The sequence below is a fragment of the Sphaeramia orbicularis genome, unplaced genomic scaffold (genome assembly GCF_902148855.1).
Source record: "Sphaeramia orbicularis unplaced genomic scaffold, fSphaOr1.1, whole genome shotgun sequence".
Lineage (NCBI taxonomy): Eukaryota > Metazoa > Chordata > Actinopteri > Kurtiformes > Apogonidae > Sphaeramia > Sphaeramia orbicularis.
The window spans coordinates 90,655-117,832 of NW_021941632.1; the positions used below are offsets into that span (position 1 = coordinate 90,655).

The following is a 27,178-nucleotide window of genomic DNA, read 5'->3' on the forward strand; positions in this document are numbered from 1 at the left end:
GTTTAGAACCGGTGGAACCTGCCTGGACATTCATGTTTAGAACCGTTGGAACCTGCCTGGACGTTCATGTTTAGAACCGGTGGAACCTGCCTGGACATTCATGTTTAGAACCAGTGGAACCTGCCTGGACGTTCCTATTTAGAACCAGTGGAATCTGCCTGGATGTTCCTGTTTAGAACCAGTGGAACCTGCCTGGGTGTTCCTGTTTAGAACCGGTGGTACCTGCCTGGATGTTCATGTTTAGAACCTATGGAACCTTCCTGGACGTTCATGTTTAGAACCTATGGAACCTGCCTGGACGTTCATGTTTGGAACCGGTGGAACCTGCCTGGGTGTTCCTGTTCAGAACTGGTGGAACCTGCCTGGACGTTCATGTTTAGAACCTATGGAACCTGCCTGGACGTTCATGTTTAGAACCTATGGAACCTGCCTGGACATTCATGTTTAGAACCGGTGGAACCTGCCTGGGTGTTCCTGTTTAGAACCGGTGGAACCTGCCTGGACGTTCATGTTTAGAACCTATGGAACCTGCCTGGACGTTCATGTTTGGAACCGGTGGAACCTGCCTGGGTGTTCCTGTTCAGAACTGGTGGAACCTGCCTGGACGTTCATGTTTAGAACCTATGGAACCTGCCTGGACGTTCATGTTTAGAACCTATGGAACCTGCCTGGACATTCATGTTTAGAACCGGTGGAACCTACCTGGGTGTTCCTGTTTAGAACCGGTGGAACCTGCCTGGACGTTCATGTTTAGAACCTACGGAACCTGCCTGGACGTTCATGTTTTGAACCGGCGGAACCTGCCTGGGTGTTCCTGTTTAGAACCAGTGGAACCTGCCTGGACGTTCATGTTTAGAACCTATGGAACCTGCCTGGGTGTTCCTGTTTAGAACCGATGGAACCTGCCTGGACGTTCATGTTTAGAACCTATGGAACCTGCCTGGGTGTTCCTGTTTAGAACCAGTGGAACCTGCCTGGACGTTCATGTTTAGAACCTATGGAACCTGCCTGGACGTTCATGTGTAGAACCGGTGGAACCTGCCTGGACGTTCATGTTTAGAACCTATGGAACCTGCCTGGGTTTTCCTGTTTAGAACCAGTGGAACCTGCCTGGACGTTCCGCCTGGGCCTCACCTGTGTGGATCCGCCGGTGTTCGGTCAGGTGACAGGAGATGCTGAAAGCCTTCCCACAGTCCTGGCAGGCGTAGGGCCGCTCGCCCGTGTGCGTCCTCATGTGTTTCTGCAGGTCTCCGCCCGATGGCCAGCCTTTCCCGCACACCGCGCACACGTACGGCCGCTCGCCGGTGTGGCGCCGCACATGCACGTTGAGTCCGGCCAGCGCGGTGAAGTCTTTGGGGCAGTAGGGGCAGCGGTAGGGCCGCTCGCCGCTGTGCGTCCTCAGGTGACCCTCCAGGCCGTCGCGGGTCTTGAAGCGTTTGCCGCACTGCGGACACAGGAAGCGGCTGTGGTGGGAGTGGCTCTGCCGGTGGGAGTGGAGGCCACTCAAAGAACCATACGACTTAGAACACAGGTCGCACTGGAACGAGCGCAGGGTGTGAGAACGCTGGTGGATCCGGAGCTGAGTGACTCCTGCAGAAGCACAGGACACCAGGTGGAACCAGAACTGCACCGCCCCAGTACCGCCCATGGGCTCTAAGCACCGCCCCAGTACCGCCCATGGACTCTAAGCACCGCCCCAGTACCTGCGGTTCAGGAGGTGGTGGGGCGGTGCTTAGAGACCGTTCTGCCTCCAGTGGACACCAAATGAGTGGACCTGGGTCTCCAGAACATGTACTGTAGTAGAACATGTTCTGTAGTAGAACATGTCCTGTTCTGAAGTGGAATATGTTCTGTAGTAGAACCTGTACTGTAGTAGAACATGTTTTATAGTAAAACCTGTACTGTAGTAGAACATGTTCTGTTCTGTAGCAGAACCTGTACTGTAGTAGAACATGTTCTGTTCTGTAGTAGAACCTGTACTGTAGTAGAACATGTTCTGTTCTGTAGTAGAACATGTACTGTAGTAGAACCTGTACTGTAGTAGAACATGTTCTGTTCTGTAGTAGAACATGTTCTGTTCTGTAGTAGAACCTGTACTGTAGTAGAACATGTTCTGTTCTGTAGTGGAGCATGTTCTGTTCTGTAGTAGAACCTGTACTGTAGTAGAACATGTTCTGTAGTAGAACACGCACTGTAGTAGAACCTGTACTGTAGTAGAACATGTTCTGTAGTAGAACATGTTCTGTTCTGTAGTAGAACCTGTACTGTAGTAGAACATGTTCTGTTCTGTAGTAGAACATGTACTGTAGTAGAACCTGTACTGTAGTAGAACATGTTCTGTAGTAGAACATGTTCTGTAGTAGAACATGTTCTGTTCTGTAGTAGAACCTGTACTGTAGTAGAACATGTTCTGTTCTGTAGTAGAACATGTACTGTAGTAGAACCTGTACTGTAGTAGAACATGTTCTGTAGTAGAACATGTTCCGTAGTAGAACCTGTTCTGTTCTGCAGTAGAACCTGTTCTGTAGTAGAGCATGTTCTGTAGTAGAACAGGACCAGCTGTGCCAGTATTTTTTGTGCCTGCTCTTATTTTTGTCCACCTACGCCCTCATGCCCCCCCCCTTTACCTGAGAAGGTGTGCTCGCAGAAGCGGCAGCTGTAGCGAGGCTCCGCCCCCTCCACAGAGTGCGTCTGCAGGTGTCGCAGCAGTGGCGTCTGAGAAGTGAACGTGCGTCCGCACAGCGTGCAGCCCAGGTCGGGCCCGCGGTGCCGCAGCCCGTGGGCGTCCCTCTCGGCGGCCGACCGGAAGGCCCGGTCGCACCTGGCGCAGGCGAAGCCGCCCGGGGCCAGGTGCGTCCGCTTGTGATTGGTCAGACTGGACAGGTGGTGGAAGAGGCGGGGGCACTGGGCGCAGCGGTAGGTGGGCTTGGAGCGGTGGGCGCGCTGGTGCGACAGCAGCTCGGCTTTGGTTCGGAACTCGGCGTCGCACTGGAAACAGGAGTGGACTCTGAAGGGCCGAGCGGGGGGGCGCGGCTCCTCCTCAGAACTCTGCCGGGCGGCGGGGGTCGACGCCGACCCGCAGGACTTATTGGTCCGCAGGTGTCGGATGACCTGCGGATTCAGATCCCGGACGAGCCCCCATGTTTTCACTGCCTGGTGCTTTTACGTATTTGAAGTATTTAAAGTATTTAAGTATTTAAAGTGTTTGAAGTATTTGGAGTATTTAAAGTGTTTGAAGTATTTAAAGTTTTTGAAGTATTTAAAGTATTTGGAGTATTTAAAGTGTTTGAAGTATTTGGAGTATTTAAAGTGTTTGAAGTATTTGAAGTGTTTGAAGTATTTGGAGTATTTAAAGTGTTTGAAGTATTTAAAGCGTTTGAAGTATTTGAAGTATTTGAAGTATTTAAAGTGTTGAAGTATTTGAAGTGTTTGGAGTATTTAAAGTGTTTGAAGTTTTTGAAGTATTTAAAGTGTTTGAAGTGTTTGGAGTATTTAAAGTGTTTGAAGTATTTGAAGTATTTAAAGTGTTTGAAGTATTTGAAGTATTTAAAGTGTTTGAAGTATTTAAAGTTTTTGAAGTATTTGAAGTATTTGGAGTATTTAAAGTGTTTGAAGTATTTGAAGTGTTTGAAGTATTTGGAGTATTTAAAGTGTTTGAAGTATTTGAAGTGTTTGAAGTATTTGGAGTATTTAAAGTGTTTGAAGGATTTAAAGCGTTTGAAGTATTTGAACTATTTTAAGTGTTTGAAGTATTTAAAGCGTTTGTAATAATTGAAGTATTTGAAGTGTTTGAAATATTTAAAGTGTTTGAAGTATTTGAAGTATTTAAAGTGTTTGAAGTATTTAAAGTATTTGAAGTATTTAAAGTGTTTGAAGTATTTGAAGTGTTTGAAGTATTTAAAGTTTTTGAAGTATTTTAAGTATTTGAAGTATTTGGAGTATTTAAAGAGGTTGAAGTATTTAAAGTGTTTGAAGTATTTGGAGTATTTAAAGTGTTTGAAGTATTTAAAGCGTTTGAAGTATTTCAAGTATTTGAAGTGTTTGGAGTATTTAAAGTGTTTGAAGTATTTGAAGTATTTAAAGTGTTTGGAGTATTTAAAGTGTTTGAAGTATTTGAAGTATTTAAAGTGTTTGAAGTATTTAAAGTGTTTGGAGTATTCAAAGTATTTGAAGTATTTAAAGTGTTTGAAGTATTTGAAGTATTTTAAGTGTTTGAAGTATTTAAAGTGTTTGGAGTATTTAAAGTATTTAAAGTATTTAAAGTGTTTGGAGTATTTAAAGTGTTTGGAGTATTTAATGTGTTTGAAGTATTTGAAGAATTTAAAGTGTTTGAAGTATTTAAAGTGTTTGGAGTATTTAAAGTGTTTGAAGTATTTGAAGTATTTAAAGTGTTTGAAGTATTTAAAGTGTTTGGAGTATTTAAAGTGTTTGAAGTATTTAAAGTATTTAAAGTGTTTGAAGTATTTAAAGTGTTTGGAGTATTTCAAGTATTTGAAGTGATTGGAGTATTTAAAGTATTTAAAGTATTTAAAGTGTTGGGAGTATTTAAAGTGTTTGAAGTATTTAAAGTGTTTGGAGTATTTAAAGTGTTTGAAGTATTTGAAGTGATTGGAATATTTAAAGTATTTAAAGTGTTTGGACAATTTAAAGTGTTTGAAGTATTTGAAGTATTTAAAGTGTTTGAAGTATTTAAAGTGTTTGGAGTATTTAAAGTGTTTGAAGTATTTGAAGTATTTAAAGTGTTTGAAGTATTTGAAGTATTTTAAGTGTTTGAAGTATTTAAAGCATTTGAAGTATTTTAAGTATTTTAAGTGTTTGAAGTATTTGAAGTATTTAAAGTATTTGAAGTATTTAAAGTGTTTGAAGTAGTTGAAGTGTTTGAAGTATTTAAAGTTTTTGAAGTATTTAAAGTATTTGGAGTATTTAAAGTGTTTGAAGTATTTGGAGTATTTAAAGTGTTTGAAGTATTTGAAGTGTTTGAAGTATTTGGAGTATTTAAAGTGTTTGAAGTATTTAAAGCGTTTGAAGTATTTGAAGTATTTTAAGTGTTTGAAGTATTTAAAGCATTTGAAGTATTTTAAGTATTTAAAGTGTTTGAAGTATTTGAAGTATTTAAAGTGTTTGAAGTATTTAAAGTGTTTGGAGTATTTAAAGTGTTTGAAGTATTTAAAGTGTTGAAGTATTTGAAGTGTTTGGAGTATTTAAAGTGTTTGAAGTATTTGAAGTATTTAAAGTGTTTGAAGTATTTGAAGTATTTAAAGTGTTTGAAGTATTTAAAGTGTTTGGAGTATTTAAAGTGTTTGAAGTATTTAAAGTGTTTGGAGTATTAAAGTGTTTAAAGTGTTTGAAGTGTTTGGAGTATTTAAAGTGTTTGAAGTATTTGAAGTATTTAAAGTGTTTGAAGTATTTGAAGTATTAAAAGTGTTTGAAGTATTTAAAGTGTTTGAAGTATTTGAAGTATTTTAAGTGTTTGAAGTATTTAAAGTGTTTGAAGTATTTAAAGTGTTTGAAGTATTTGAAGTGTTTGGAGTATTTAAAGTGTTTGAAATATTTGAAGTATTTGAAGTGTTTGAAGTATTTAAAGTGTTTGAAGTATTTAAAGCGTTTGAAGTATTTGAAGTATTTTAAGTGTTTGAAGTATTTAAAGTGTTTGGAGTATTTAAAGTGTTTGAAGTATTTAAAGTGTTTGGAGCACTTAAAGTGTTTGAAGTGTTTGGAGTATTTAAAGTGTTTGAAGTATTTGAAGTATTTAAAGTGTTTGAAGTATTTAAAGTGTTTGGAGTATTTAAAGTATTTAAAGTATTTAAAGTGTTTGGAGTATTTAAAGTGTTGGGAGTATTTAACGTGTTTGAAGTATTTGAAGTATTTAAAGTGTTTGAAGTATTTAAAGTGTTTGGAGTATTTAAAGTGTTTGAAGTATTTGAAGTATTTGAAGTGACTGGAATATTTAAAGTATTTAAAGTGTTTGGACTATTTAAAGTGTTTGAAGTATTTGAAGTATTTAAAATGTTTGAAGTATTTAAAGTGTTTGGAGTATTTAAAGTGTTTGAAGTATTTGAAGTATTTAAAGTGTTTGAAGTATTTGAAGTGTTTGAAGTTTTTAAAATGTTTGAAGTATTTGAAGTATTTTAAGTGTTTGAAGTATTTGAAGTATTTAAAGTATTTGAAGTATTTAAAGTGTTTGAAGTAGTTGAAGTGTTTGAAGTATTTAAAGTTTTTGAAGTATTTAAAGTATTTGGAGTATTTAAAGTGTTTGAAGCATTTGAAGTATTTAAAGTGTTTGAAGTATTTGAAGTGTTTGAAGTATTTGGAGTATTTAAAGTGTTTGAAGTATTTAAAGCGTTTGAAGTATTTGAAGTATTTTAAGTGTTTTGAAGTATTTAAAGCATTTGAAGAATTTTAAGTATTTTAAGTGTTTGAAGTATTTAAAGTGTTTGAAGTATTTGAAGTATTTAAAGTGTTTGAAGTATTTACAGTGTTTGGAGTATTTAAAGTGTTTGGAGTATTTAAAGTGTTTGAAGTATTTGAAGTATTTGAAGTGTTTGAAGTATTTGAAGTATTTGAAGTGTTTGAAGTATTTAAAGTTTTTGAAGTATTTGAAGTATTTGGAGTATTTAAAGTGTTTGAAGTATTTGAAGTGTTTGAAGTATTTGGAGTATTTAAAGTGTTTGAAGTATTTGAAGTGTTTGAAGTATTTGGAGTATTTAAAGTGTTTGAAGGATTTAAAGCGTTTGAAGTATTTGAAGTATTTTAAGTGTTTGAAGTATTTAAAGCATTTGTAGTATTTGAAGTATTTTAAGTGTTTGAAGTATTTAAAGTGTTTGAAGTATTTGAAGTATTTAAAGTGTTTGAAGTATTTGAAGTATTTAAAGTATTTGAAGTATTTAAAGTGTTTGAAGTATTTGAAGTGTTTGAAGTATTTAAAGTTTTTGAAGTATTTTAAGTATTTGAAGTATTTGGAGTATTTAAAGAGGTTGAAGTATTTGAAGTGTTTGAAGGGTTTGGAGTATTTAAAGTGTTTGAAGTATTTAAAGCGTTTGAAGTATTTGAAGTATTTGAAGTATTTGAAGTATTTAAAGTGTTTGGAGTTTTTAAAGTGTTTGAAGTATTTGAAGTATTTAAAGTGTTTGAAGTATTTAAAGTGTTTGGAGTATTCAAAGTATTTGAAGTATTTAAAGTGTTTGAAGTATTTGAAGTATTTTAAGTGTTTGAAGTATTTAAAGCGTTTGAAGTATTTGAAGTATTTAGAGTGTTTTATGTATTTGAAGTGTTTGGAGTATTTGAAGTATTTAAAGTGTTTGGAGTATTTGAAGTGTTTGAAGTATTTGAAGTATTTAAAGTGTTTTACGTATTTGAAGTGTTTGGAGTATTTGAAGTATTTAAAGTGTTTGAAGTATTTGAAGTATTTAAAGTGTTTGACGTATTTGAAGTATTTAAAGTGTTTAAAGTATTTGAAGTATTTTAAGTGTTTGAAGTATTTAAAGGGTTTGAAGTAATTTAAGTATTTTAAGTGTTTGAAGTATTTGAAGTATTTAAAGTGTTTGAAGTATTTGAAGTGTTTGAAGTATTTAAAGTATTTAAAGTTTTTTAAGTATTTGAAGTATTTGGAGTATTTAAAGTGTTTGAAGTATTTGAAGTATTTGAAGTATTTAAAGTGTTTGAAGTATTTGAAGTGTTTGAAGTATTTGGAGTATTTAAAGTGTTTGAAGTATTAAAAGCATTTGAAGTATTTGAAGTATTTTAAGTGTTTGAAGTATTTAAAGCGTTTGAAGTATTTGAAATATTTTAAGTGTTTGAAGTATTTAAAGTGTTTGAAGTATTTAAAGTATTTAAAGTGTTTGAAGTATTTGAAGTATTTAAAGTGTTTGAAGTATTTAAAGTGTTTGAAGTATTTAAAGTGTTTGGAGTATTTAAAGTATTTAAAGTATTTAAAGTGTTTGGAGTATTTAAAGTGTTGGGAGTATTTAACGTGTTTGAAGTATTTGAAGTATTTAAAGTGTTTGAAGTATTTAAAGTGTTTGGAGTATTTAAAGTGTTTGAAGTATTTGAAGTATTTGAAGTGACTGGAATATTTAAAGTATTTAAAGTGTTTGGACTATTTAAAGTGTTTGAAGTATTTGAAGTATTTAAAATGTTTGAAGTATTTAAAGTGTTTGGAGTATTTAAAGTGTTTGAAGTATTTGAAGTATTTAAAGTGTTTGAAGTATTTGAAGTGTTTGAAGTATTTAAAATGTTTGAAGTATTTGAAGTATTTTAAGTGTTTGAAGTATTTAAAGCGTTTGAAGTATTTTAAGTATTTTAAGTGTTTGAAGTATTTGAAGTATTTAAAGTATTTGAAGTATTTAAAGTGTTTGAAGTAGTTGAAGTGTTTGAAGTATTTGGAGTATTTAAAGTGTTTGAAGTATTTGAAGTGTTTGAAGTATTTGGAGTATTTAAAGTGTTTGAAGTATTTAAAGCGTTTGAAGTATTTGAAGTATTTTAAGTGTTTGAAGTATTTAAAGCATTTGAAGAATTTTAAGTATTTAAAGTGTTTGAAGTATTTAAAGTGTTTGAAGTATTTGAAGTATTTAAAGTGTTTGAAGTATTTACAGTGTTTGGAGTATTTAAAGTGTTTGGAGTATTTAAAGTGTTTGAAGTATTTGAAGTATTTGAAGTGTTTGAAGTATTTGAAGTATTTGAAGTGTTTGAAGTATTTAAAGTTTTTGAAGTATTTGAAGTATTTGGAGTATTTAAAGTGTTTGAAGTATTTGAAGTGTTTGAAGTATTTGGAGTATTTAAAGTGTTTGAAGTATTTGAAGTGTTTGAAGTATTTGGAGTATTTAAAGTGTTTGAAGGATTTAAAGCGTTTGAAGTATTTGAAGTATTTTAAGTGTTTGAAGTATTTAAAGCATTTGTAGTATTTGAAGTATTTTAAGTGTTTGAAGTATTTAAAGTGTTTGAAGTATTTGAAGTATTTAAAGTGTTTGAAGTATTTGAAGTATTTAAAGTATTTGAAGTATTTAAAGTGTTTGAAGTATTTGAAGTGTTTGAAGTATTTGAAGTGTTTGAAGTATTTAAAGTTTTTGAAGTATTTTAAGTATTTGAAGTATTTGGAGTATTTAAAGAGGTTGAAGTATTTGAAGTGTTTGAAGGGTTTGGAGTATTTAAAGTGTTTGAAGTATTTAAAGCGTTTGAAGTATTTGAAGTATTTGAAGTATTTGAAGTATTTAAAGTGTTTGGAGTTTTTAAAGTGTTTGAAGTATTTGAAGTATTTAAAGTGTTTGAAGTATTTAAAGTGTTTGGAGTATTCAAAGTATTTGAAGTATTTAAAGTGTTTGAAGTATTTGAAGTATTTTAAGTGTTTGAAGTATTTAAAACGTTTGAAGTATTTGAAGTATTTAAAGTGTTTTATGTATTTGAAGTGTTTGGAGTATTTGAAGTATTTAAAGTGTTTGGAGTATTTGAAGTGTTTGAAGTATTTGAAGTATTTAAAGTGTTTTACGTATTTGAAGTGTTTGGAGTATTTGAAGTATTTAAAGTGTTTGAAGTATTTGAAGTATTTAAAGTGTTTGACGTATTTGAAGTATTTAAAGTGTTTAAAGTATTTGAAGTATTTTAAGTGTTTGAAGTATTTAAAGGGTTTGAAGTATTTTAAGTATTTTAAGTGTTTGAAGTATTTGAAGTATTTAAAGTGTTTGAAGTATTTAAAGTGTTTGGAGTATTCAAAGTATTTGAAGTATTTAAAGTGTTTGAAGTATTTGAAGTATTTTAAGTGTTTGAAGTATTTAAAACGTTTGAAGTATTTGAAGTATTTAAAGTGTTTTATGTATTTGAAGTGTTTGGAGTATTTGAAGTATTTAAAGTGTTTGGAGTATTTGAAGTGTTTGAAGTATTTGAAGTATTTAAAGTGTTTTACGTATTTGAAGTGTTTGGAGTATTTGAAGTATTTAAAGTGTTTGAAGTATTTGAAGTATTTAAAGTGTTTGACGTATTTGAAGTATTTAAAGTGTTTAAAGTATTTGAAGTATTTTAAGTGTTTGAAGTATTTAAAGGGTTTGAAGTATTTTAAGTATTTTAAGTGTTTGAAGTATTTGAAGTATTTAAAGTGTTTGAAGTATTTGAAGTGTTTGAAGTATTTAAAGTATTTAAAGTTTTTTAAGTATTTGAAGTATTTGGAGTATTTAAAGTGTTTGAAGTATTTGAAGTATTTGAAGTATTTAAAGTGTTTGAAGTATTTGAAGTGTTTGAAGTATTTGGAGTATTTAAAGTGTTTGAAGTATTAAAAGCATTTGAAGTATTTGAAGTATTTTAAGTGTTTGAAGTATTTAAAGCGTTTGAAGTATTTGAAATATTTTAAGTATTTGAAGTATTTAAAGTGTTTGAAGTATTTGAAGTGTTTGAAGTATTTAAAGGTTTGAAGTATTTTAAGTATTTGAAGTGTTTGAAGTATTTAAAGTGTTTGAAGTATTTGAAGTATTTTAAGTGTTTGAAGTATTTAAAGCATTTGAAGTATTTTAAGTATTTTAAGTGTTTGAAGTATTTAAAGTATTTGAAGTATTTAAAGTGTTTGAAGTAGTTGAAGTGTTTGAAGTATTTAAAGTTTTTGAAGTATTTAAAGTATTTGGAGTATTTAAAGTGTTTGAAGTATTTGGAGTATTTAAAGTGTTTGAAGTATTTGAAGTGTTTGAAGTATTTGGAGTATTTAAAGTGTTTGAAGTATTTAAAGCGTTTGAAGTATTTGAAGTATTTTAAGTGTTTGAAGTATTTAAAGCATTTGAAGTATTTTAAGTATTTTAAGTGTTTGAAGTATTTAAAGTGTTTGAAGTATTTGAAGTATTTAAAGTGTTTGAAGTATTTAAAGTGTTTGGAGTATTTAAAGTGTTTGAAGTATTTAAAGTGTTGAAGTATTTGAAGTGTTTGGAGTATTTAAAGTGTTTGAAGTATTTGAAGTATTTAAAGTGTTTGAAGTATTTGAAGTATTTAAAGTGTTTGAAGTATTTAAAGTGTTTGGAGTATTTAAAGTGTTTGAAGTATTTAAAGTGTTTGGAGTATTAAAGTGTTTAAAGTGTTTGAAGTGTTTGGAGTTATTAAAGTGTTTGAAGTATTTGAAGTATTTAAAGTGTTTGAAGTATTTGAAGTATTAAAAGTGTTTGAAGTATTTAAAGTGTTTGAAGTATTTGAAGTATTTTAAGTGTTTGAAGTAGTTGAAGTGTTTGAAGTATTTAAAGTTTTTGAAGTATTTAAAGTATTTGGAGTATTTAAAGTGTTTGAAGTATTTGGAGTATTTAAAGTGTTTGAAGTATTTGAAGTGTTTGAAGTATTTGGAGTATTTAAAGTGTTTGAAGTATTTAAAGCGTTTGAAGTATTTGAAGTATTTTAAGTGTTTGAAGTATTTAAAGCATTTGAAGTATTTTAAGTATTTTAAGTGTTTGAAGTATTTAAAGTGTTTGAAGTATTTGAAGTATTTAAAGTGTTTGAAGTATTTAAAGTGTTTGGAGTATTTAAAGTGTTTGAAGTATTTAAAGTGTTGAAGTATTTGAAGTGTTTGGAGTATTTAAAGTGTTTGAAGTATTTGAAGTATTTAAAGTGTTTGAAGTATTTGAAGTATTTAAAGTGTTTGAAGTATTTAAAGTGTTTGGAGTATTTAAAGTGTTTGAAGTATTTAAAGTGTTTGGAGTATTAAAGTGTTTAAAGTGTTTGAAGTGTTTGGAGTATTTAAAGTGTTTGAAGTATTTGAAGTATTTAAAGTGTTTGAAGTATTTGAAGTATTAAAAGTGTTTGAAGTATTTAAAGTGTTTGAAGTATTTGAAGTATTTTAAGTGTTTGAAGTATTTAAAGTGTTTGAAGTATTTAAAGTGTTTGAAGTATTTGAAGTGTTTGGAGTATTTAAAGTGTTTGAAATATTTGAAGTGTTTGAAGTATTTAAAGTGTTTGAAGTATTTAAAGCGTTTGAAGTATTTGAAGTATTTTAAGTGTTTGAAGTATTTAAAGTGTTTGGAGTATTTAAAGTGTTTGAAGTATTTAAAGTGTTTGGAGCACTTAAAGTGTTTGAAGTGTTTGGAGTATTTAAAGTGTTTGAAGTATTTGAAGTATTTAAAGTGTTTGAAGTATTTAAAGTGTTTGGAGTATTTAAAGTATTTAAAGTATTTAAAGTGTTTGGAGTATTTAAAGTGTTGGGAGTATTTAACGTGTTTGAAGTATTTGAAGTATTTAAAGTGTTTGAAGTATTTAAAGTGTTTGGAGTATTTAAAGTGTTTGAAGTATTTGAAGTATTTGAAGTGACTGGAATATTTAAAGTATTTAAAGTGTTTGGACTATTTAAAGTGTTTGAAGTATTTGAAGTATTTAAAATGTTTGAAGTATTTAAAGTGTTTGGAGTATTTAAAGTGTTTGAAGTATTTGAAGTATTTAAAGTGTTTGAAGTATTTGAAGTGTTTGAAGTTTTTAAAATGTTTGAAGTATTTGAAGTATTTTAAGTGTTTGAAGTATTTAAAGCGTTTGAAGTATTTTAAGTATTTTAAGTGTTTGAAGTATTTGAAGTATTTAAAGTATTTGAAGTATTTAAAGTGTTTGAAGTAGTTGAAGTGTTTGAAGTATTTAAAGTTTTTGAAGTATTTAAAGTATTTGGAGTATTTAAAGTGTTTGAAGCATTTGAAGTATTTAAAGTGTTTGAAGTATTTGAAGTGTTTGAAGTATTTGGAGTATTTAAAGTGTTTGAAGTATTTAAAGCGTTTGAAGTATTTGAAGTATTTTAAGTGTTTGAAGTATTTAAAGCATTTGAAGAATTTTAAGTATTTTAAGTGTTTGAAGTATTTAAAGTGTTTGAAGTATTTGAAGTATTTAAAGTGTTTGAAGTATTTACAGTGTTTGGAGTATTTAAAGTGTTTGGAGTATTTAAAGTGTTTGAAGTATTTGAAGTATTTGAAGTGTTTGAAGTATTTGAAGTATTTGAAGTGTTTGAAGTATTTAAAGTTTTTGAAGTATTTGAAGTATTTGGAGTATTTAAAGTGTTTGAAGTATTTGAAGTGTTTGAAGTATTTGGAGTATTTAAAGTGTTTGAAGTATTTGAAGTGTTTGAAGTATTTGGAGTATTTAAAGTGTTTGAAGGATTTAAAGCGTTTGAAGTATTTGAAGTATTTTAAGTGTTTGAAGTATTTAAAGCATTTGTAGTATTTGAAGTATTTTAAGTGTTTGAAGTATTTAAAGTGTTTGAAGTATTTGAAGTATTTAAAGTGTTTGAAGTATTTGAAGTATTTAAAGTATTTGAAGTATTTAAAGTGTTTGAAGTATTTGAAGTGTTTGAAGTATTTAAAGTTTTTGAAGTATTTTAAGTATTTGAAGTATTTGGAGTATTTAAAGAGGTTGAAGTATTTGAAGTGTTTGAAGGGTTTGGAGTATTTAAAGTGTTTGAAGTATTTAAAGCGTTTGAAGTATTTGAAGTATTTGAAGTATTTGAAGTATTTAAAGTGTTTGGAGTTTTTAAAGTGTTTGAAGTATTTGAAGTATTTAAAGTGTTTGAAGTATTTAAAGTGTTTGGAGTATTCAAAGTATTTGAAGTATTTAAAGTGTTTGAAGTATTTGAAGTATTTTAAGTGTTTGAAGTATTTAAAGCGTTTGAAGTATTTGAAGTATTTAAAGTGTTTTATGTATTTGAAGTGTTTGGAGTATTTGAAGTATTTAAAGTGTTTGGAGTATTTGAAGTGTTTGAAGTATTTGAAGTATTTAAAGTGTTTTACGTATTTGAAGTGTTTGGAGTATTTGAAGTATTTAAAGTGTTTGAAGTATTTGAAGTATTTAAAGTGTTTGACGTATTTGAAGTATTTAAAGTGTTTAAAGTATTTGAAGTATTTTAAGTGTTTGAAGTATTTAAAGGGTTTGAAGTAATTTAAGTATTTTAAGTGTTTGAAGTATTTGAAGTATTTAAAGTGTTTGAAGTATTTGAAGTGTTTGAAGTATTTAAAGTATTTAAAGTTTTTTAAGTATTTGAAGTATTTGGAGTATTTAAAGTGTTTGAAGTATTTGAAGTATTTGAAGTATTTAAAGTGTTTGAAGTATTTGAAGTGTTTGAAGTATTTGGAGTATTTAAAGTGTTTGAAGTATTAAAAGCATTTGAAGTATTTGAAGTATTTTAAGTGTTTGAAGTATTTAAAGCGTTTGAAGTATTTGAAATATTTTAAGTGTTTGAAGTATTTAAAGTGTTTGAAGTATTTAAAGTATTTAAAGTGTTTGAAGTATTTGAAGTATTTAAAGTGTTTGAAGTATTTAAAGTGTTTGAAGTATTTAAAGTGTTTGGAGTATTTAAAGTATTTAAAGTATTTAAAGTGTTTGGAGTATTTAAAGTGTTGGGAGTATTTAACGTGTTTGAAGTATTTGAAGTATTTAAAGTGTTTGAAGTATTTAAAGTGTTTGGAGTATTTAAAGTGTTTGAAGTATTTGAAGTATTTGAAGTGACTGGAATATTTAAAGTATTTAAAGTGTTTGGACTATTTAAAGTGTTTGAAGTATTTGAAGTATTTAAAATGTTTGAAGTATTTAAAGTGTTTGGAGTATTTGAAGTGTTTGAAGTATTTAAAATGTTTGAAGTATTTGAAGTATTTTAAGTGTTTGAAGTATTTAAAGCGTTTGAAGTATTTTAAGTATTTTAAGTGTTTGAAGTATTTGAAGTATTTAAAGTATTTGAAGTATTTAAAGTGTTTGAAGTATTTGAAGTATTTAAAGTGTTTGAAGTATTTGAAGTGTTTGAAGTATTTAAAATGTTTGAAGTATTTGAAGTATTTTAAGTGTTTGAAGTATTTAAAGCGTTTGAAGTATTTTAAGTATTTTAAGTGTTTGAAGTATTTGAAGTATTTAAAGTATTTGAAGTATTTAAAGTGTTTGAAGTAGTTGAAGTGTTTGAAGTATTTAAAGTTTTTGAAGTATTTAAAGTATTTGGAGTATTTAAAGTGTTTGAAGCATTTGGAGTATTTAAAGTGTTTGAAGTATTTGAAGTGTTTGAAGTATTTGGAGTATTTAAAGTGTTTGAAGTATTTAAAGCGTTTGAAGTATTTGAAGTATTTTAAGTGTTTGAAGTATTTAAAGCATTTGAAGAATTTTAAGTATTTTAAGTGTTTGAAGTATTTAAAGTGTTTGAAGTATTTGAAGTATTTAAAGTGTTTGAAGTATTTACAGTGTTTGGAGTATTTAAAGTGTTTGGAGTATTTAAAGTGTTTGAAGTATTTGAAGTATTTGAAGTGTTTGAAGTATTTGAAGTATTTGAAGTGTTTGAAGTATTTAAAGTTTTTGAAGTATTTGAAGTATTTGGAGTATTTAAAGTGTTTGAAGTATTTGAAGTGTTTGAAGTATTTGGAGTATTTAAAGTGTTTGAAGTATTTGAAGTGTTTGAAGTATTTGGAGTATTTAAAGTGTTTGAAGGATTTAAAGCGTTTGAAGTATTTGAAGTATTTTAAGTGTTTGAAGTATTTAAAGCATTTGTAGTATTTGAAGTATTTTAAGTGTTTGAAGTATTTAAAGTGTTTGAAGTATTTGAAGTATTTAAAGTGTTTGAAGTATTTGAAGTATTTAAAGTATTTGAAGTATTTAAAGTGTTTGAAGTATTTGAAGTGTTTGAAGTATTTGAAGTGTTTGAAGTATTTAAAGTTTTTGAAGTATTTTAAGTATTTGAAGTATTTGGAGTATTTAAAGAGGTTGAAGTATTTGAAGTGTTTGAAGGGTTTGGAGTATTTAAAGTGTTTGAAGTATTTAAAGCGTTTGAAGTATTTGAAGTATTTGAAGTATTTGAAGTATTTAAAGTGTTTGGAGTTTTTAAAGTGTTTGAAGTATTTGAAGTATTTAAAGTGTTTGAAGTATTTAAAGTGTTTGGAGTATTCAAAGTATTTGAAGTATTTAAAGTGTTTGAAGTATTTGAAGTATTTTAAGTGTTTGAAGTATTTAAAACGTTTGAAGTATTTGAAGTATTTAAAGTGTTTTATGTATTTGAAGTGTTTGGAGTATTTGAAGTATTTAAAGTGTTTGGAGTATTTGAAGTGTTTGAAGTATTTGAAGTATTTAAAGTGTTTTACGTATTTGAAGTGTTTGGAGTATTTGAAGTATTTAAAGTGTTTGAAGTATTTGAAGTATTTAAAGTGTTTGACGTATTTGAAGTATTTAAAGTGTTTAAAGTATTTGAAGTATTTTAAGTGTTTGAAGTATTTAAAGGGTTTGAAGTATTTTAAGTATTTTAAGTGTTTGAAGTATTTGAAGTATTTAAAGTGTTTGAAGTATTTGAAGTGTTTGAAGTATTTAAAGTATTTAAAGTTTTTTAAGTATTTGAAGTACTTGGAGTATTTAAAGTGTTTGAAGTATTTGAAGTATTTGAAGTATTTAAAGTGTTTGAAGTATTTGAAGTGTTTGAAGTATTTGGAGTATTTAAAGTGTTTGAAGTATTAAAAGCATTTGAAGTATTTGAAGTATTTTAAGTGTTTGAAGTATTTAAAGCGTTTGAAGTATTTGAAATATTTTAAGTATTTGAAGTATTTAAAGTGTTTGAAGTATTTGAAGTGTTTGAAGTATTTAAAGGTTTGAAGTATTTTAAGTATTTGAAGTGTTTGAAGTATTTAAAGTGTTTGAAGTATTTGAAGTATTTTAAGTGTTTGAAGTATTTAAAGCATTTGAAGTATTTTAAGTATTTTAAGTGTTTGAAGTATTTAAAGTATTTGAAGTATTTAAAGTGTTTGAAGTAGTTGAAGTGTTTGAAGTATTTAAAGTTTTTGAAGTATTTAAAGTATTTGGAGTATTTAAAGTGTTTGAAGTATTTGGAGTATTTAAAGTGTTTGAAGTATTTGAAGTGTTTGAAGTATTTGGAGTATTTAAAGTGTTTGAAGTATTTAAAGCGTTTGAAGTATTTGAAGTATTTTAAGTGTTTGAAGTATTTAAAGCATTTGAAGTATTTTAAGTATTTTAAGTGTTTGAAGTATTTAAAGTGTTTGAAGTATTTGAAGTATTTAAAGTGTTTGAAGTATTTAAAGTGTTTGGAGTATTTAAAGTGTTTGAAGTATTTAAAGTGTTGAAGTATTTGAAGTGTTTGGAGTATTTAAAGTGTTTGAAGTATTTGAAGTATTTAAAGTGTTTGAAGTATTTGAAGTATTTAAAGTGTTTGAAGTATTTAAAGTGTTTGGAGTATTTAAAGTGTTTGAAGTATTTAAAGTGTTTGGAGTATTAAAGTGTTTAAAGTGTTTGAAGTGTTTGGAGTTATTAAAGTGTTTGAAGTATTTGAAGTATTTAAAGTGTTTGAAGTATTTGAAGTATTAAAAGTTTTTGAAGTATTTAAAGTGTTTGAAGTATTTGAAGTATTTTAAGTGTTTGAAGTATTTAAAGTGTTTGAAGTATTTAAAGTGTTTGAAGTATTTGAAGTGTTTGGAGTATTTAAAGTGTTTGAAGTATTTGAAGTATTTGAAGTGTTTGAAGTATTTAAAGTGTTTGAAGTATTTAAAGCGTTTGAAGTATTTGAAGTATTTTAAGTGTTTGAAGTATTTAAAGTGTTTGGAGTATTTAAAGTGTTTGAAGTATTTAAAGTGTTTGGAGCACTTAAAGTGTTTGAAGTGTTTGGAGTATTTAAAGTGTTTGAAGTATTTGAAGTATTTAAAGTGTTTGAAGTATTTAAAGTGTTTGGAGTATTTAAAGTATTTAAAGTATTTAAAGTGTTTGGAGTATTTAAAGTGTTGGGAGTATTTAACGTGTTTGAAGTATTTGAAGTATTTAAAGTGTTTGAAGTATTTAAAGTGTTGGGAGTATTTAAAGTGTTTGAAGTATTTGAAGTATTTGAAGTGACTGGAATATTTAAAGTATTTAAAGTGTTTGGACTATTTAAAGTGTTTGAAGTATTTGAAGTATTTAAAATGTTTGAAGTATTTAAAGTGTTTGGAGTATTTAAAGTGTTTGAAGTATTTGAAGTATTTAAAGTGTTTGAAGTATTTGAAGTGTTTGAAGTATTTAAAATGTTTGAAGTATTTGAAGTATTTTAAGTGTTTGAAGTATTTAAAGCGTTTGAAGTATTTTAAGTATTTTAAGTGTTTGAAGTATTTGAAGTATTTAAAGTATTTGAAGTATTTAAAGTGTTTGAAGTAGTTGAAGTGTTTGAAGTATTTAAAGTTTTTGAAGTATTTAAAGTATTTGGAGTATTTAAAGTGTTTGAAGCATTTGAAGTATTTAAAGTGTTTGAAGTATTTGAAGTGTTTGAAGTATTTGGAGTATTTAAAGTGTTTGAAGTATTTAAAGCGTTTGAAGTATTTGAAGTATTTTAAGTGTTTGAAGTATTTAAAGCATTTGAAGAATTTTAAGTATTTTAAGTGTTTGAAGTATTTAAAGTGTTTGAAGTATTTGAAGTATTTAAAGTGTTTGAAGTATTTACAGTGTTTGGAGTATTTAAAGTGTTTGGAGTATTTAAAGTGTTTGAAGTATTTGAAGTATTTGAAGTGTTTGAAGTATTTGAAGTATTTGAAGTGTTTGAAGTATTTAAAGTTTTTGAAGTATTTGAAGTATTTGGAGTATTTAAAGTGTTTGAAGTATTTGAAGTGTTTGAAGTATTTGGAGTATTTAAAGTGTTTGAAGTATTTGAAGTGTTTGAAGTATTTGGAGTATTTAAAGTGTTTGAAGGATTTAAAGCATTTGAAGTATTTGAAGTATTTTAAGTGTTTGAAGTATTTAAAGCGTTTGAAGTATTTGAAATATTTTAAGTGTTTGAAGTATTTAAAGTGTTTGAAGTATTTAAAGTATTTAAAGTGTTTGAAGTATTTGAAGTATTTAAAGTGTTTGAAGTATTTAAAGTGTTTGAAGTATTTAAAGTGTTTGGAGTATTTAAAGTATTTAAAGTATTTAAAGTGTTTGGAGTATTTAAAGTGTTGGGAGTATTTAACGTGTTTGAAGTATTTGAAGTATTTAAAGTGTTTGAAGTATTTAAAGTGTTTGGAGTATTTAAAGTGTTTGAAGTATTTGAAGTATTTGAAGTGACTGGAATATTTAAAGTATTTAAAGTGTTTGGACTATTTAAAGTGTTTGAAGTATTTGAAGTATTTAAAATGTTTGAAGTATTTAAAGTGTTTGGAGTATTTAAAGTGTTTGAAGTATTTGAAGTATTTAAAGTGTTTGAAGTATTTGAAGTGTTTGAAGTATTTAAAATGTTTGAAGTATTTGAAGTATTTTAAGTGTTTGAAGTATTTAAAGCGTTTGAAGTATTTTAAGTATTTTAAGTGTTTGAAGTATTTGAAGTATTTAAAGTATTTGAAGTATTTAAAGTGTTTGAAGTAGTTGAAGTGTTTGAAGTATTTAAAGTTTTTGAAGTATTTAAAGTATTTGGAGTATTTAAAGTGTTTGAAGCATTTGGAGTATTTAAAGTGTTTGAAGTATTTGAAGTGTTTGAAGTATTTGGAGTATTTAAAGTGTTTGAAGTATTTAAAGCGTTTGAAGTATTTGAAGTATTTTAAGTGTTTGAAGTATTTAAAGCATTTGAAGAATTTTAAGTATTTTAAGTGTTTGAAGTATTTAAAGTGTTTGAAGTATTTGAAGTATTTAAAGTGTTTGAAGTATTTACAGTGTTTGGAGTATTTAAAGTGTTTGGAGTATTTAAAGTGTTTGAAGTATTTGAAGTATTTGAAGTGTTTGAAGTATTTGAAGTATTTGAAGTGTTTGAAGTATTTAAAGTGTTTGAAGTATTTGAAGTATTTGGAGTATTTAAAGTGTTTGAAGTATTTGAAGTGTTTGAAGTATTTGGAGTATTTAAAGTGTTTGAAGTATTTGAAGTGTTTGAAGTATTTGGAGTATTTAAAGTGTTTGAAGGATTTAAAGCGTTTGAAGTATTTGAAGTATTTTAAGTGTTTGAAGTATTTAAAGCATTTGTAGTATTTGAAGTATTTTAAGTGTTTGAAGTATTTAAAGTGTTTGAAGTATTTGAAGTATTTAAAGTGTTTGAAGTATTTGAAGTATTTAAAGTATTTGAAGTATTTAAAGTGTTTGAAGTATTTGAAGTGTTTGAAGTATTTGAAGTGTTTGAAGTATTTAAAGTTTTTGAAGTATTTTAAGTATTTGAAGTATTTGGAGTATTTAAAGAGGTTGAAGTATTTGAAGTGTTTGAAGGGTTTGGAGTATTTAAAGTGTTTGAAGTATTTAAAGCGTTTGAAGTATTTGAAGTATTTGAAGTATTTGAAGTATTTAAAGTGTTTGGAGTTTTTAAAGTGTTTGAAGTATTTGAAGTATTTAAAGTGTTTGAAGTATTTAAAGTGTTTGGAGTATTCAAAGTATTTGAAGTATTTAAAGTGTTTGAAGTATTTGAAGTATTTTAAGTGTTTGAAGTATTTAAAACGTTTGAAGTATTTGAAGTATTTAAAGTGTTTTATGTATTTGAAGTGTTTGGAGTATTTGAAGTATTTAAAGTGTTTGGAGTATTTGAAGTGTTTGAAGTATTTGAAGTATTTAAAGTGTTTTACGTATTTGAAGTGTTTGGAGTATTTGAAGTATTTAAAGTGTTTGAAGTATTTGAAGTATTTAAAGTGTTTGACGTATTTGAAGTATTTAAAGTGTTTAAAGTATTTGAAGTATTTTAAGTGTTTGAAGTATTTAAAGGGTTTGAAGTATTTTAAGTATTTTAAGTGTTTGAAGTATTTGAAGTATTTAAAGTGTTTGAAGTATTTGAAGTGTTTGAAGTATTTAAAGTATTTAAAGTTTTTTAAGTATTTGAAGTATTTGGAGTATTTAAAGTGTTTGAAGTATTTGAAGTATTTGAAGTATTTAAAGTGTTTGAAGTATTTGAAGTGTTTGAAGTATTTGGAGTATTTAAAGTGTTTGAAGTATTAAAAGCATTTGAAGTATTTGAAGTATTTTAAGTGTTTGAAGTATTTAAAGCGTTTGAAGTATTTGAAATATTTTAAGTGTTTGAAGTATTTAAAGTGTTTGAAGTATTTAAAGTATTTAAAGTGTTTGAAGTATTTGAAGTATTTAAAGTGTTTGAAGTATTTGAAGTGTTTGAAGTATTTAAAGGTTTGAAGTATTTTAAGTATTTGAAGTGTTTGAAGTATTTAAAGTGTTTGAAGTATTTGAAGTATTTAAAGTGTTTGAAGTATTTAAAGTGTTTGAAGTATTTGGAGTATTTAAAGTGTTTGAAGTATTTAAAGTGTTTGAAGTATTTTAAGTACTTGAAGTATTTGGAGTATTTAAAGTGTTTGAAGTATTTGAAGTATTTGGAGTATTTAAAGTGTTTGAAGTATTTAAAGTGTTTGAAGTATTTTAAGTATTTTAAGTGTTTGAAGTATTTAAAGTTTTTGAAGTATTTGAAGTATTTGGAGTATTTAAAGTGTTTGAAGTATTTGAAGTGTTTGAAGTATTTGGAGTATTTAAAGTGTTTGAAGTATTTGAAGTGTTTGAAGTATTTGGAGTATTTAAAGTGTTTGAAGGATTTAAAGCGTTTGAAGTATTTGAAGTATTTTAAGTGTTTGAAGTATTTAAAGCATTTGTAGTATTTGAAGTATTTTAAGTGTTTGAAGTATTTAAAGTGTTTGAAGTATTTGAAGTATTTAAAGTGTTTGAAGTATTTGAAGTATTTAAAGTATTTGAAGTATTTAAAGTGTTTGAAGTATTTGAAGTGTTTGAAGTATTTAAAGTTTTTGAAGTATTTGAAGTATTTGAAGTATTTGGAGTATTTAAAGAGGTTGAAGTATTTGAAGTGTTTGAAGGGTTTGGAGTATTTAAAGTGTTTGAAGTATTTAAAGCGTTTGAAGTATTTGAAGTATTTGAAGTATTTGAAGTATTTAAAGTGTTTGGAGTTTTTAAAGTGTTTGAAGTATTTGAAGTATTTAAAGTGTTTGAAGTATTTAAAGTGTTTGGAGTATTCAAAGTATTTGAAGTATTTAAATTGTTTGAAGTATTTGAAGTATTTTAAGTGTTTGAAGTATTTAAAGCGTTTGAAGTATTTGAAGTATTTAAAGTGTTTTATGTATTTGAAGTATTTGGAGTATTTGAAGTATTTAAAGTGTTTGGAGTATTTGAAGTGTTTGAAGTATTTGAAGTATTTAAAGTGTTTTACGTATTTGAAGTGTTTGGAGTATTTGAAGTATTTAAAGTGTTTGAAGTATTTGAAGTATTTAAAGTGTTTGACGTATTTGAAGTATTTAAAATGTTTAAAGTATTTGAAGTATTTTAAGTGTTTGAAGTATTTAAAGGGTTTGAAGTATTTTAAGTATTTTAAGTGTTTGAAGTATTTGAAGTATTTAAAGTGTTTGAAGTATTTGAAGTGTTTGAAGTATTTAAAGTATTTAAAGTTTTTTAAGTATTTGAAGTATTTGGAGTATTTAAAGTGTTTGAAGTATTTGAAGTATTTGAAGTATTTAAAGTGTTTGAAGTATTTGAAGTGTTTGAAGTATTTGGAGTATTTAAAGTGTTTGAAGTATTAAAAGCATTTGAAGTATTTGAAGTATTTTAAGTGTTTGAAGTATTTAAAGCGTGTGAAGTATTTGAAATATTTTAAGTGTTTGAAGTATTTAAAGTGTTTGAAGTATTTAAAGTATTTAAAGTGTTTGAAGTATTTGAAGTATTTAAAGTGTTTGAAGTATTTGAAGTGTTTGAAGTATTTAAAGGTTTGAAGTATTTTAAGTATTTGAAGTGTTTGAAGTATTTAAAGTGTTTGAAGTATTTGAAGTATTTAAAGTGTTTGAAGTATTTAAAGTGTTTGAAGTATTTGGAGTATTTAAAGTGTTTGAAGTATTTAAAGTGTTTGAAGTATTTTAAGTACTTGAAGTATTTGGAGTATTTAAAGTGTTTGAAATATTTGAAGTATTTGGAATATTTAAAGTGTTTGAAGTATTTAAAGTGTTTGAAGTATTTTAAGTATTTTAAGTACTTGAAGTATTTGGAGTATTTAAAGTGTTTGAAGTATTTGAAGTATTTTAAGTACTTGAAGTATTTGGAGTATTTAAAGTGTTTGAAGTATTTGGAGTATTTAAAGTGTTTGAAGTATTTAAAGTGTTTGAAGTATTTGAAGTATTTTAAGTACTTGAAGTATTTGGAGTATTTAAAGTGTTTGAAGTATTTGAAGTATTTGAAGTGATTGGAATATTTAAAGTATTTAAAGTGTTTGGAGTATTTAAAGTGTTTGAAGTATTTGAAGTATTTAAAGTGTTTGAAGTATTTGAAGTGTTTGAAGTATTTAAAGTGTTTGAAGTATTTGAAGTATTTTAAGTGTTTGAAGTATTTGAAGTATTTAAAGTATTTGAAGTATTTAAAGTGTTTGAAGTAGTTGAAGTGTTTGAAGTATTTAAAGTTTTTGAAGTATTTAAAGTATTTGGAGTATTTAAAGTGTTTGAAGTATTTGGAGTATTTAAAGTGTTTGAAGTATTTGAAGTGTTTGAAGTATTTGGAGTATTTAAAGTGTTTGAAGTATTTAAAGCGTTTGAAGTATTTGAAGTATTTTAAGTGTTTGAAGTATTTAAAGCATTTGAAGTATTTTAAGTATTTTAAGTGTTTGAAGTATTTAAAGTGTTTGAAGTATTTGAAGTATTTAAAGTGTTTGAAGTATTTAAAGTGTTTAAAGTGTTTGAAGTATTTGAAGTATTTAAAGTGTTTGGAGTATTTAAAGTGTTTGAAGTATTTAAAGTGTTGAAGTATTTGAAGTGTTTGGAGTATTTAAAGTGTTTGAAGTATTTGAAGTATTTAAAGTGTTTGAAGTATTTGAAGTATTTAAAGTGTTTGAAGTATTTGAAGTGTTTGAAGTATTTAAAGTTTTTGAAGTATTGGAAGTATTTGGAGTATTTAAAGTGTTTGAAGTATTTGAAGTGTTTGAAGTATTTGGAGTATTTGAAGTATTTTAAGTGTTTGAAGTATTTAAAGCGTTTGAAGTATTTTAAGTATTTTAAGTGTTTGAAGTATTTGAAGTGATTGGAATATTTAAAGTATTTAAATTTTTGGACTATTTCAAGTGTTTGAAGTATTTGAAGTATTTAAAGTGTTTGAAATATTTGAAGTATTTAAAGTGTTTGAAGTATTTAAAGTGTTTGGAGTATTTAAAGTGTTTGAAGTATTTGAAGTATTTAAAGTGTTTGAAGTATTTGAAGTGTTTTAAGTATTTAAAGTGTTTGAAGTATTTGAAGTATTTTAAGTGTGTGAAGTATTTAAAGCGTTTGAAGTATTTTAAGTATTTTAAGTGTTTGAAGTATTTGAAGTATTTAAAGTATTTGAAGTATTTAAAGTGTTTGAAGTAGTTGAAGTGTTTGAAGTATTTAAAGTTTTTGAAGTATTTAAAGTGTTTGAAGTATTTAAAGTGTTTGGAGTATTTAAAGTGTTTGAAGTATTTAAAGTGTTTGAAGTATTTGAAGTGTTGGGAGTATTTAAAGTGTTTGAAGTATTTGAAGTATTTAAAGTGTTTGAAGTATTTGAAGTGTTTGAAGTATTTTAAGTATTTGAAGTATTTGGAGTATTTAAAGTGGTTGAAGTATTTGAAGTGTTTGAAGTATTTGGAGTATTTAAAGTGTTTGAAGTATTTAAAGTGTTTGAAGTATTTGGAGTATTTAAAGTGTTTGAAGTATTTAAAGTGTTTGGAGTATTTGGAGTATTCAAAGTGTTTGAAGTATTTAAAGTGTTTGAAGTATTTGAAGTATTTAAAGTGTTTGAAGTATTTGAAGTATTTAAAGTGTTTGAAGTATTTGAAGTGTTTGAAGTATTTAAGTTTTTGAAGTATTTGAAGTATTTGGAGTATTTAAAGTGTTTGAAATATTTGAAGTCTTTGCAGTATTTGGAGTATTTAAAGTGTTTGAAGTGTTTGAAGTATTTGGAGTATTTAAAGTGTTTGAAGTATTTAAAGCGTTTGAAGTATTTTAAGTGTTTGAAGTATTTTAAGTGTTTGAAGTATTTAAAGTGTTTGAAGTATTTGAAGTATTTAAATTGTTTGAAGTATTTAAAGTGTTTGGAGTATTTAAAGTGTTTGAAGTACTTGAAGTATTTAAAGTGTTTGAAGTATTTAAAGTGTTTGGAGTATTTAAAGTGTTTGAAGTATTTAAAGTGTTTGAAGTATTTGAAGTGTTTGGAGTATTTAAAGTATTTGAAGTATTTAAAGTGTTTGAAGTATTTGAAGTATTTAAAGTGTTTGAAATATTTGAAGTATTTAAAGTGTTTGAAGTATTTAAAGTGTTTGAAGTATTTTAAGTATTTTAAGTGTTTGAAGTATTTAAAGTGTTTGAAGTATTTTAAGTATTTTAAGTGTTTGAAGTACTTAAAGTGTTTGAAGTATTTGAAGTGTTTGAAGTATTTAAAGTTTTTGAAGTATTTTAAGTATTTGAAGTATTTGAAATATTTGGAGTATTTAAAGTGTTTGAAGTATTTGAAATATTTGGAGTATTTAAAGTGTTTGAAGTATTTAAAGTGTTTGAAGTATTTGAAGTATTTGAAGTACTTGAAGTATTTGGAGTATTTAAAGTGTTTGAAGTATTTGAAGTATTTAAAGTACTTGAAGTATTTGGAGTATTTAAAGTGTTTGAAGTATTTAAAGTGTTTGAAGTATTTGGAGTATTTAAAGTGTTTGAAGTATTTGAAGTATTTGGAGTATTTAAAGTGTTTGAAGTATTTAAAGTTTTTGAAGTATTTGAAGTATTTAAAGTGTTTGAAGTATTTTAAGTACTTGAAGTATTTGGAGTATTTAAAGTGTTTGAAGTATTTGAAGTATTTAAAGTGTTTGAAGTATTTAAAGTGTTTCGAGTATTTAAAGTATTTGAAGTATTTAAAGTGTTTCGAGTATTTAAAGTGTTTGAAGTATTTGAAGTATTTAAAGTTTTTGAAGTATTTAAAGTGTTTGGAGTATTTAAAGTGTTTGAAGTATTTGAAGTATTTGGAGTATTTAAAATGTTTGAAGTATTTGGAGTATTTAAAGTGTTTGAAGTATTTAAAGTGTTTGAAGTATTTGAAGTATTTGGAGTATTTAAAGTCTTTGAAGTATTTGAAGTATTTTAAGTACTTGAAGTATTTGGAGTATTTAAAGTGTTTGAAGTATTTGAAGTATTTGAAGTGATTGGAATATTTAAAGTATTTAAAGTGTTTGGAGTATTTAAAGTGTTTGAAGTATTTGAAGTATTTAAAGTGTTTGAAGTATTTGAAGTGTTTGAAGTATTTAAAGTGTTTGAAGTATTTGAAGTATTTTAAGTGTTTGAAGTATTTGAAGTATTTAAAGTATTTGAAGTATTTAAAGTGTTTGAAGTAGTTGAAGTGTTTGAAGTATTTAAAGTTTTTGAAGTATTTAAAGTATTTGGAGTATTTAAAGTGTTTGAAGTATTTGGAGTATTTAAAGTGTTTGAAGTATTTGAAGTGTTTGAAGTATTTGGAGTATTTAAAGTGTTTGAAGTATTTAAAGCGTTTGAAGTATTTGAAGTATTTTAAGTGTTTGAAGTATTTAAAGCATTTGAAGTATTTTAAGTATTTTAAGTGTTTGAAGTATTTAAAGTGTTTGAAGTATTTGAAGTATTTAAAGTGTTTGAAGTATTTAAAGTGTTTAAAGTGTTTGAAGTATTTGAAGTATTTAAAGTGTTTGGAGTATTTAAAGTGTTTGAAGTATTTAAAGTGTTGAAGTATTTGAAGTGTTTGGAGTATTTAAAGTGTTTGAAGTATTTGAAGTATTTAAAGTGTTTGAAGTATTTGAAGTATTTAAAGTGTTTGAAGTATTTGAAGTGTTTGAAGTATTTAAAGTTTTTGAAGTATTGGAAGTATTTGGAGTATTTAAAGTGTTTGAAGTATTTGAAGTGTTTGAAGTATTTGGAGTATTTGAAGTATTTTAAGTGTTTGAAGTATTTAAAGCGTTTGAAGTATTTTAAGTATTTTAAGTGTTTGAAGTATTTGAAGTGATTGGAATATTTAAAGTATTTAAAATGTTTGGACTATTTCAAGTGTTTGAAGTATTTGAAGTATTTAAAGTGTTTGAAATATTTGAAGTATTTAAAGTGTTTGAAGTATTTAAAGTGTTTGGAGTATTTAAAGTGTTTGAAGTATTTGAAGTATTTAAAGTGTTTGAAGTATTTGAAGTGTTTTAAGTATTTAAAGTGTTTGAAGTATTTGAAGTATTTTAAGTGTGTGAAGTATTTAAAGCGTTTGAAGTATTTTAAGTATTTTAAGTGTTTGAAGTATTTGAAGTATTTAAAGTATTTGAAGTATTTAAAGTGTTTGAAGTAGTTGAAGTGTTTGAAGTATTTAAAGTTTTTGA

The 27,178-nt window shown here is 27.3% G+C and overlaps 1 protein-coding gene across 1 annotated transcript in view; it reads right to left on the minus strand.

Moving 5' to 3' along the window:
* The window catches only part of LOC115416622 (zinc finger protein ZFMSA12A-like), a 43,553-nt gene that overhangs the window by 9,097 nt on the left and 7,278 nt on the right, over nucleotides 1-27,178 (minus strand). Inside the window, exons 8-9 of the mRNA XM_030130459.1 lie at nucleotides 2,628-3,111; nucleotides 1,135-1,590 (exon numbers count right to left, since the gene is read on the minus strand). Coding sequence (XP_029986319.1) covers nucleotides 1,135-1,590; nucleotides 2,628-3,111 — 940 coding nt within the window. The remainder of the gene's footprint in view (nucleotides 1-1,134; nucleotides 1,591-2,627; nucleotides 3,112-27,178) is intronic.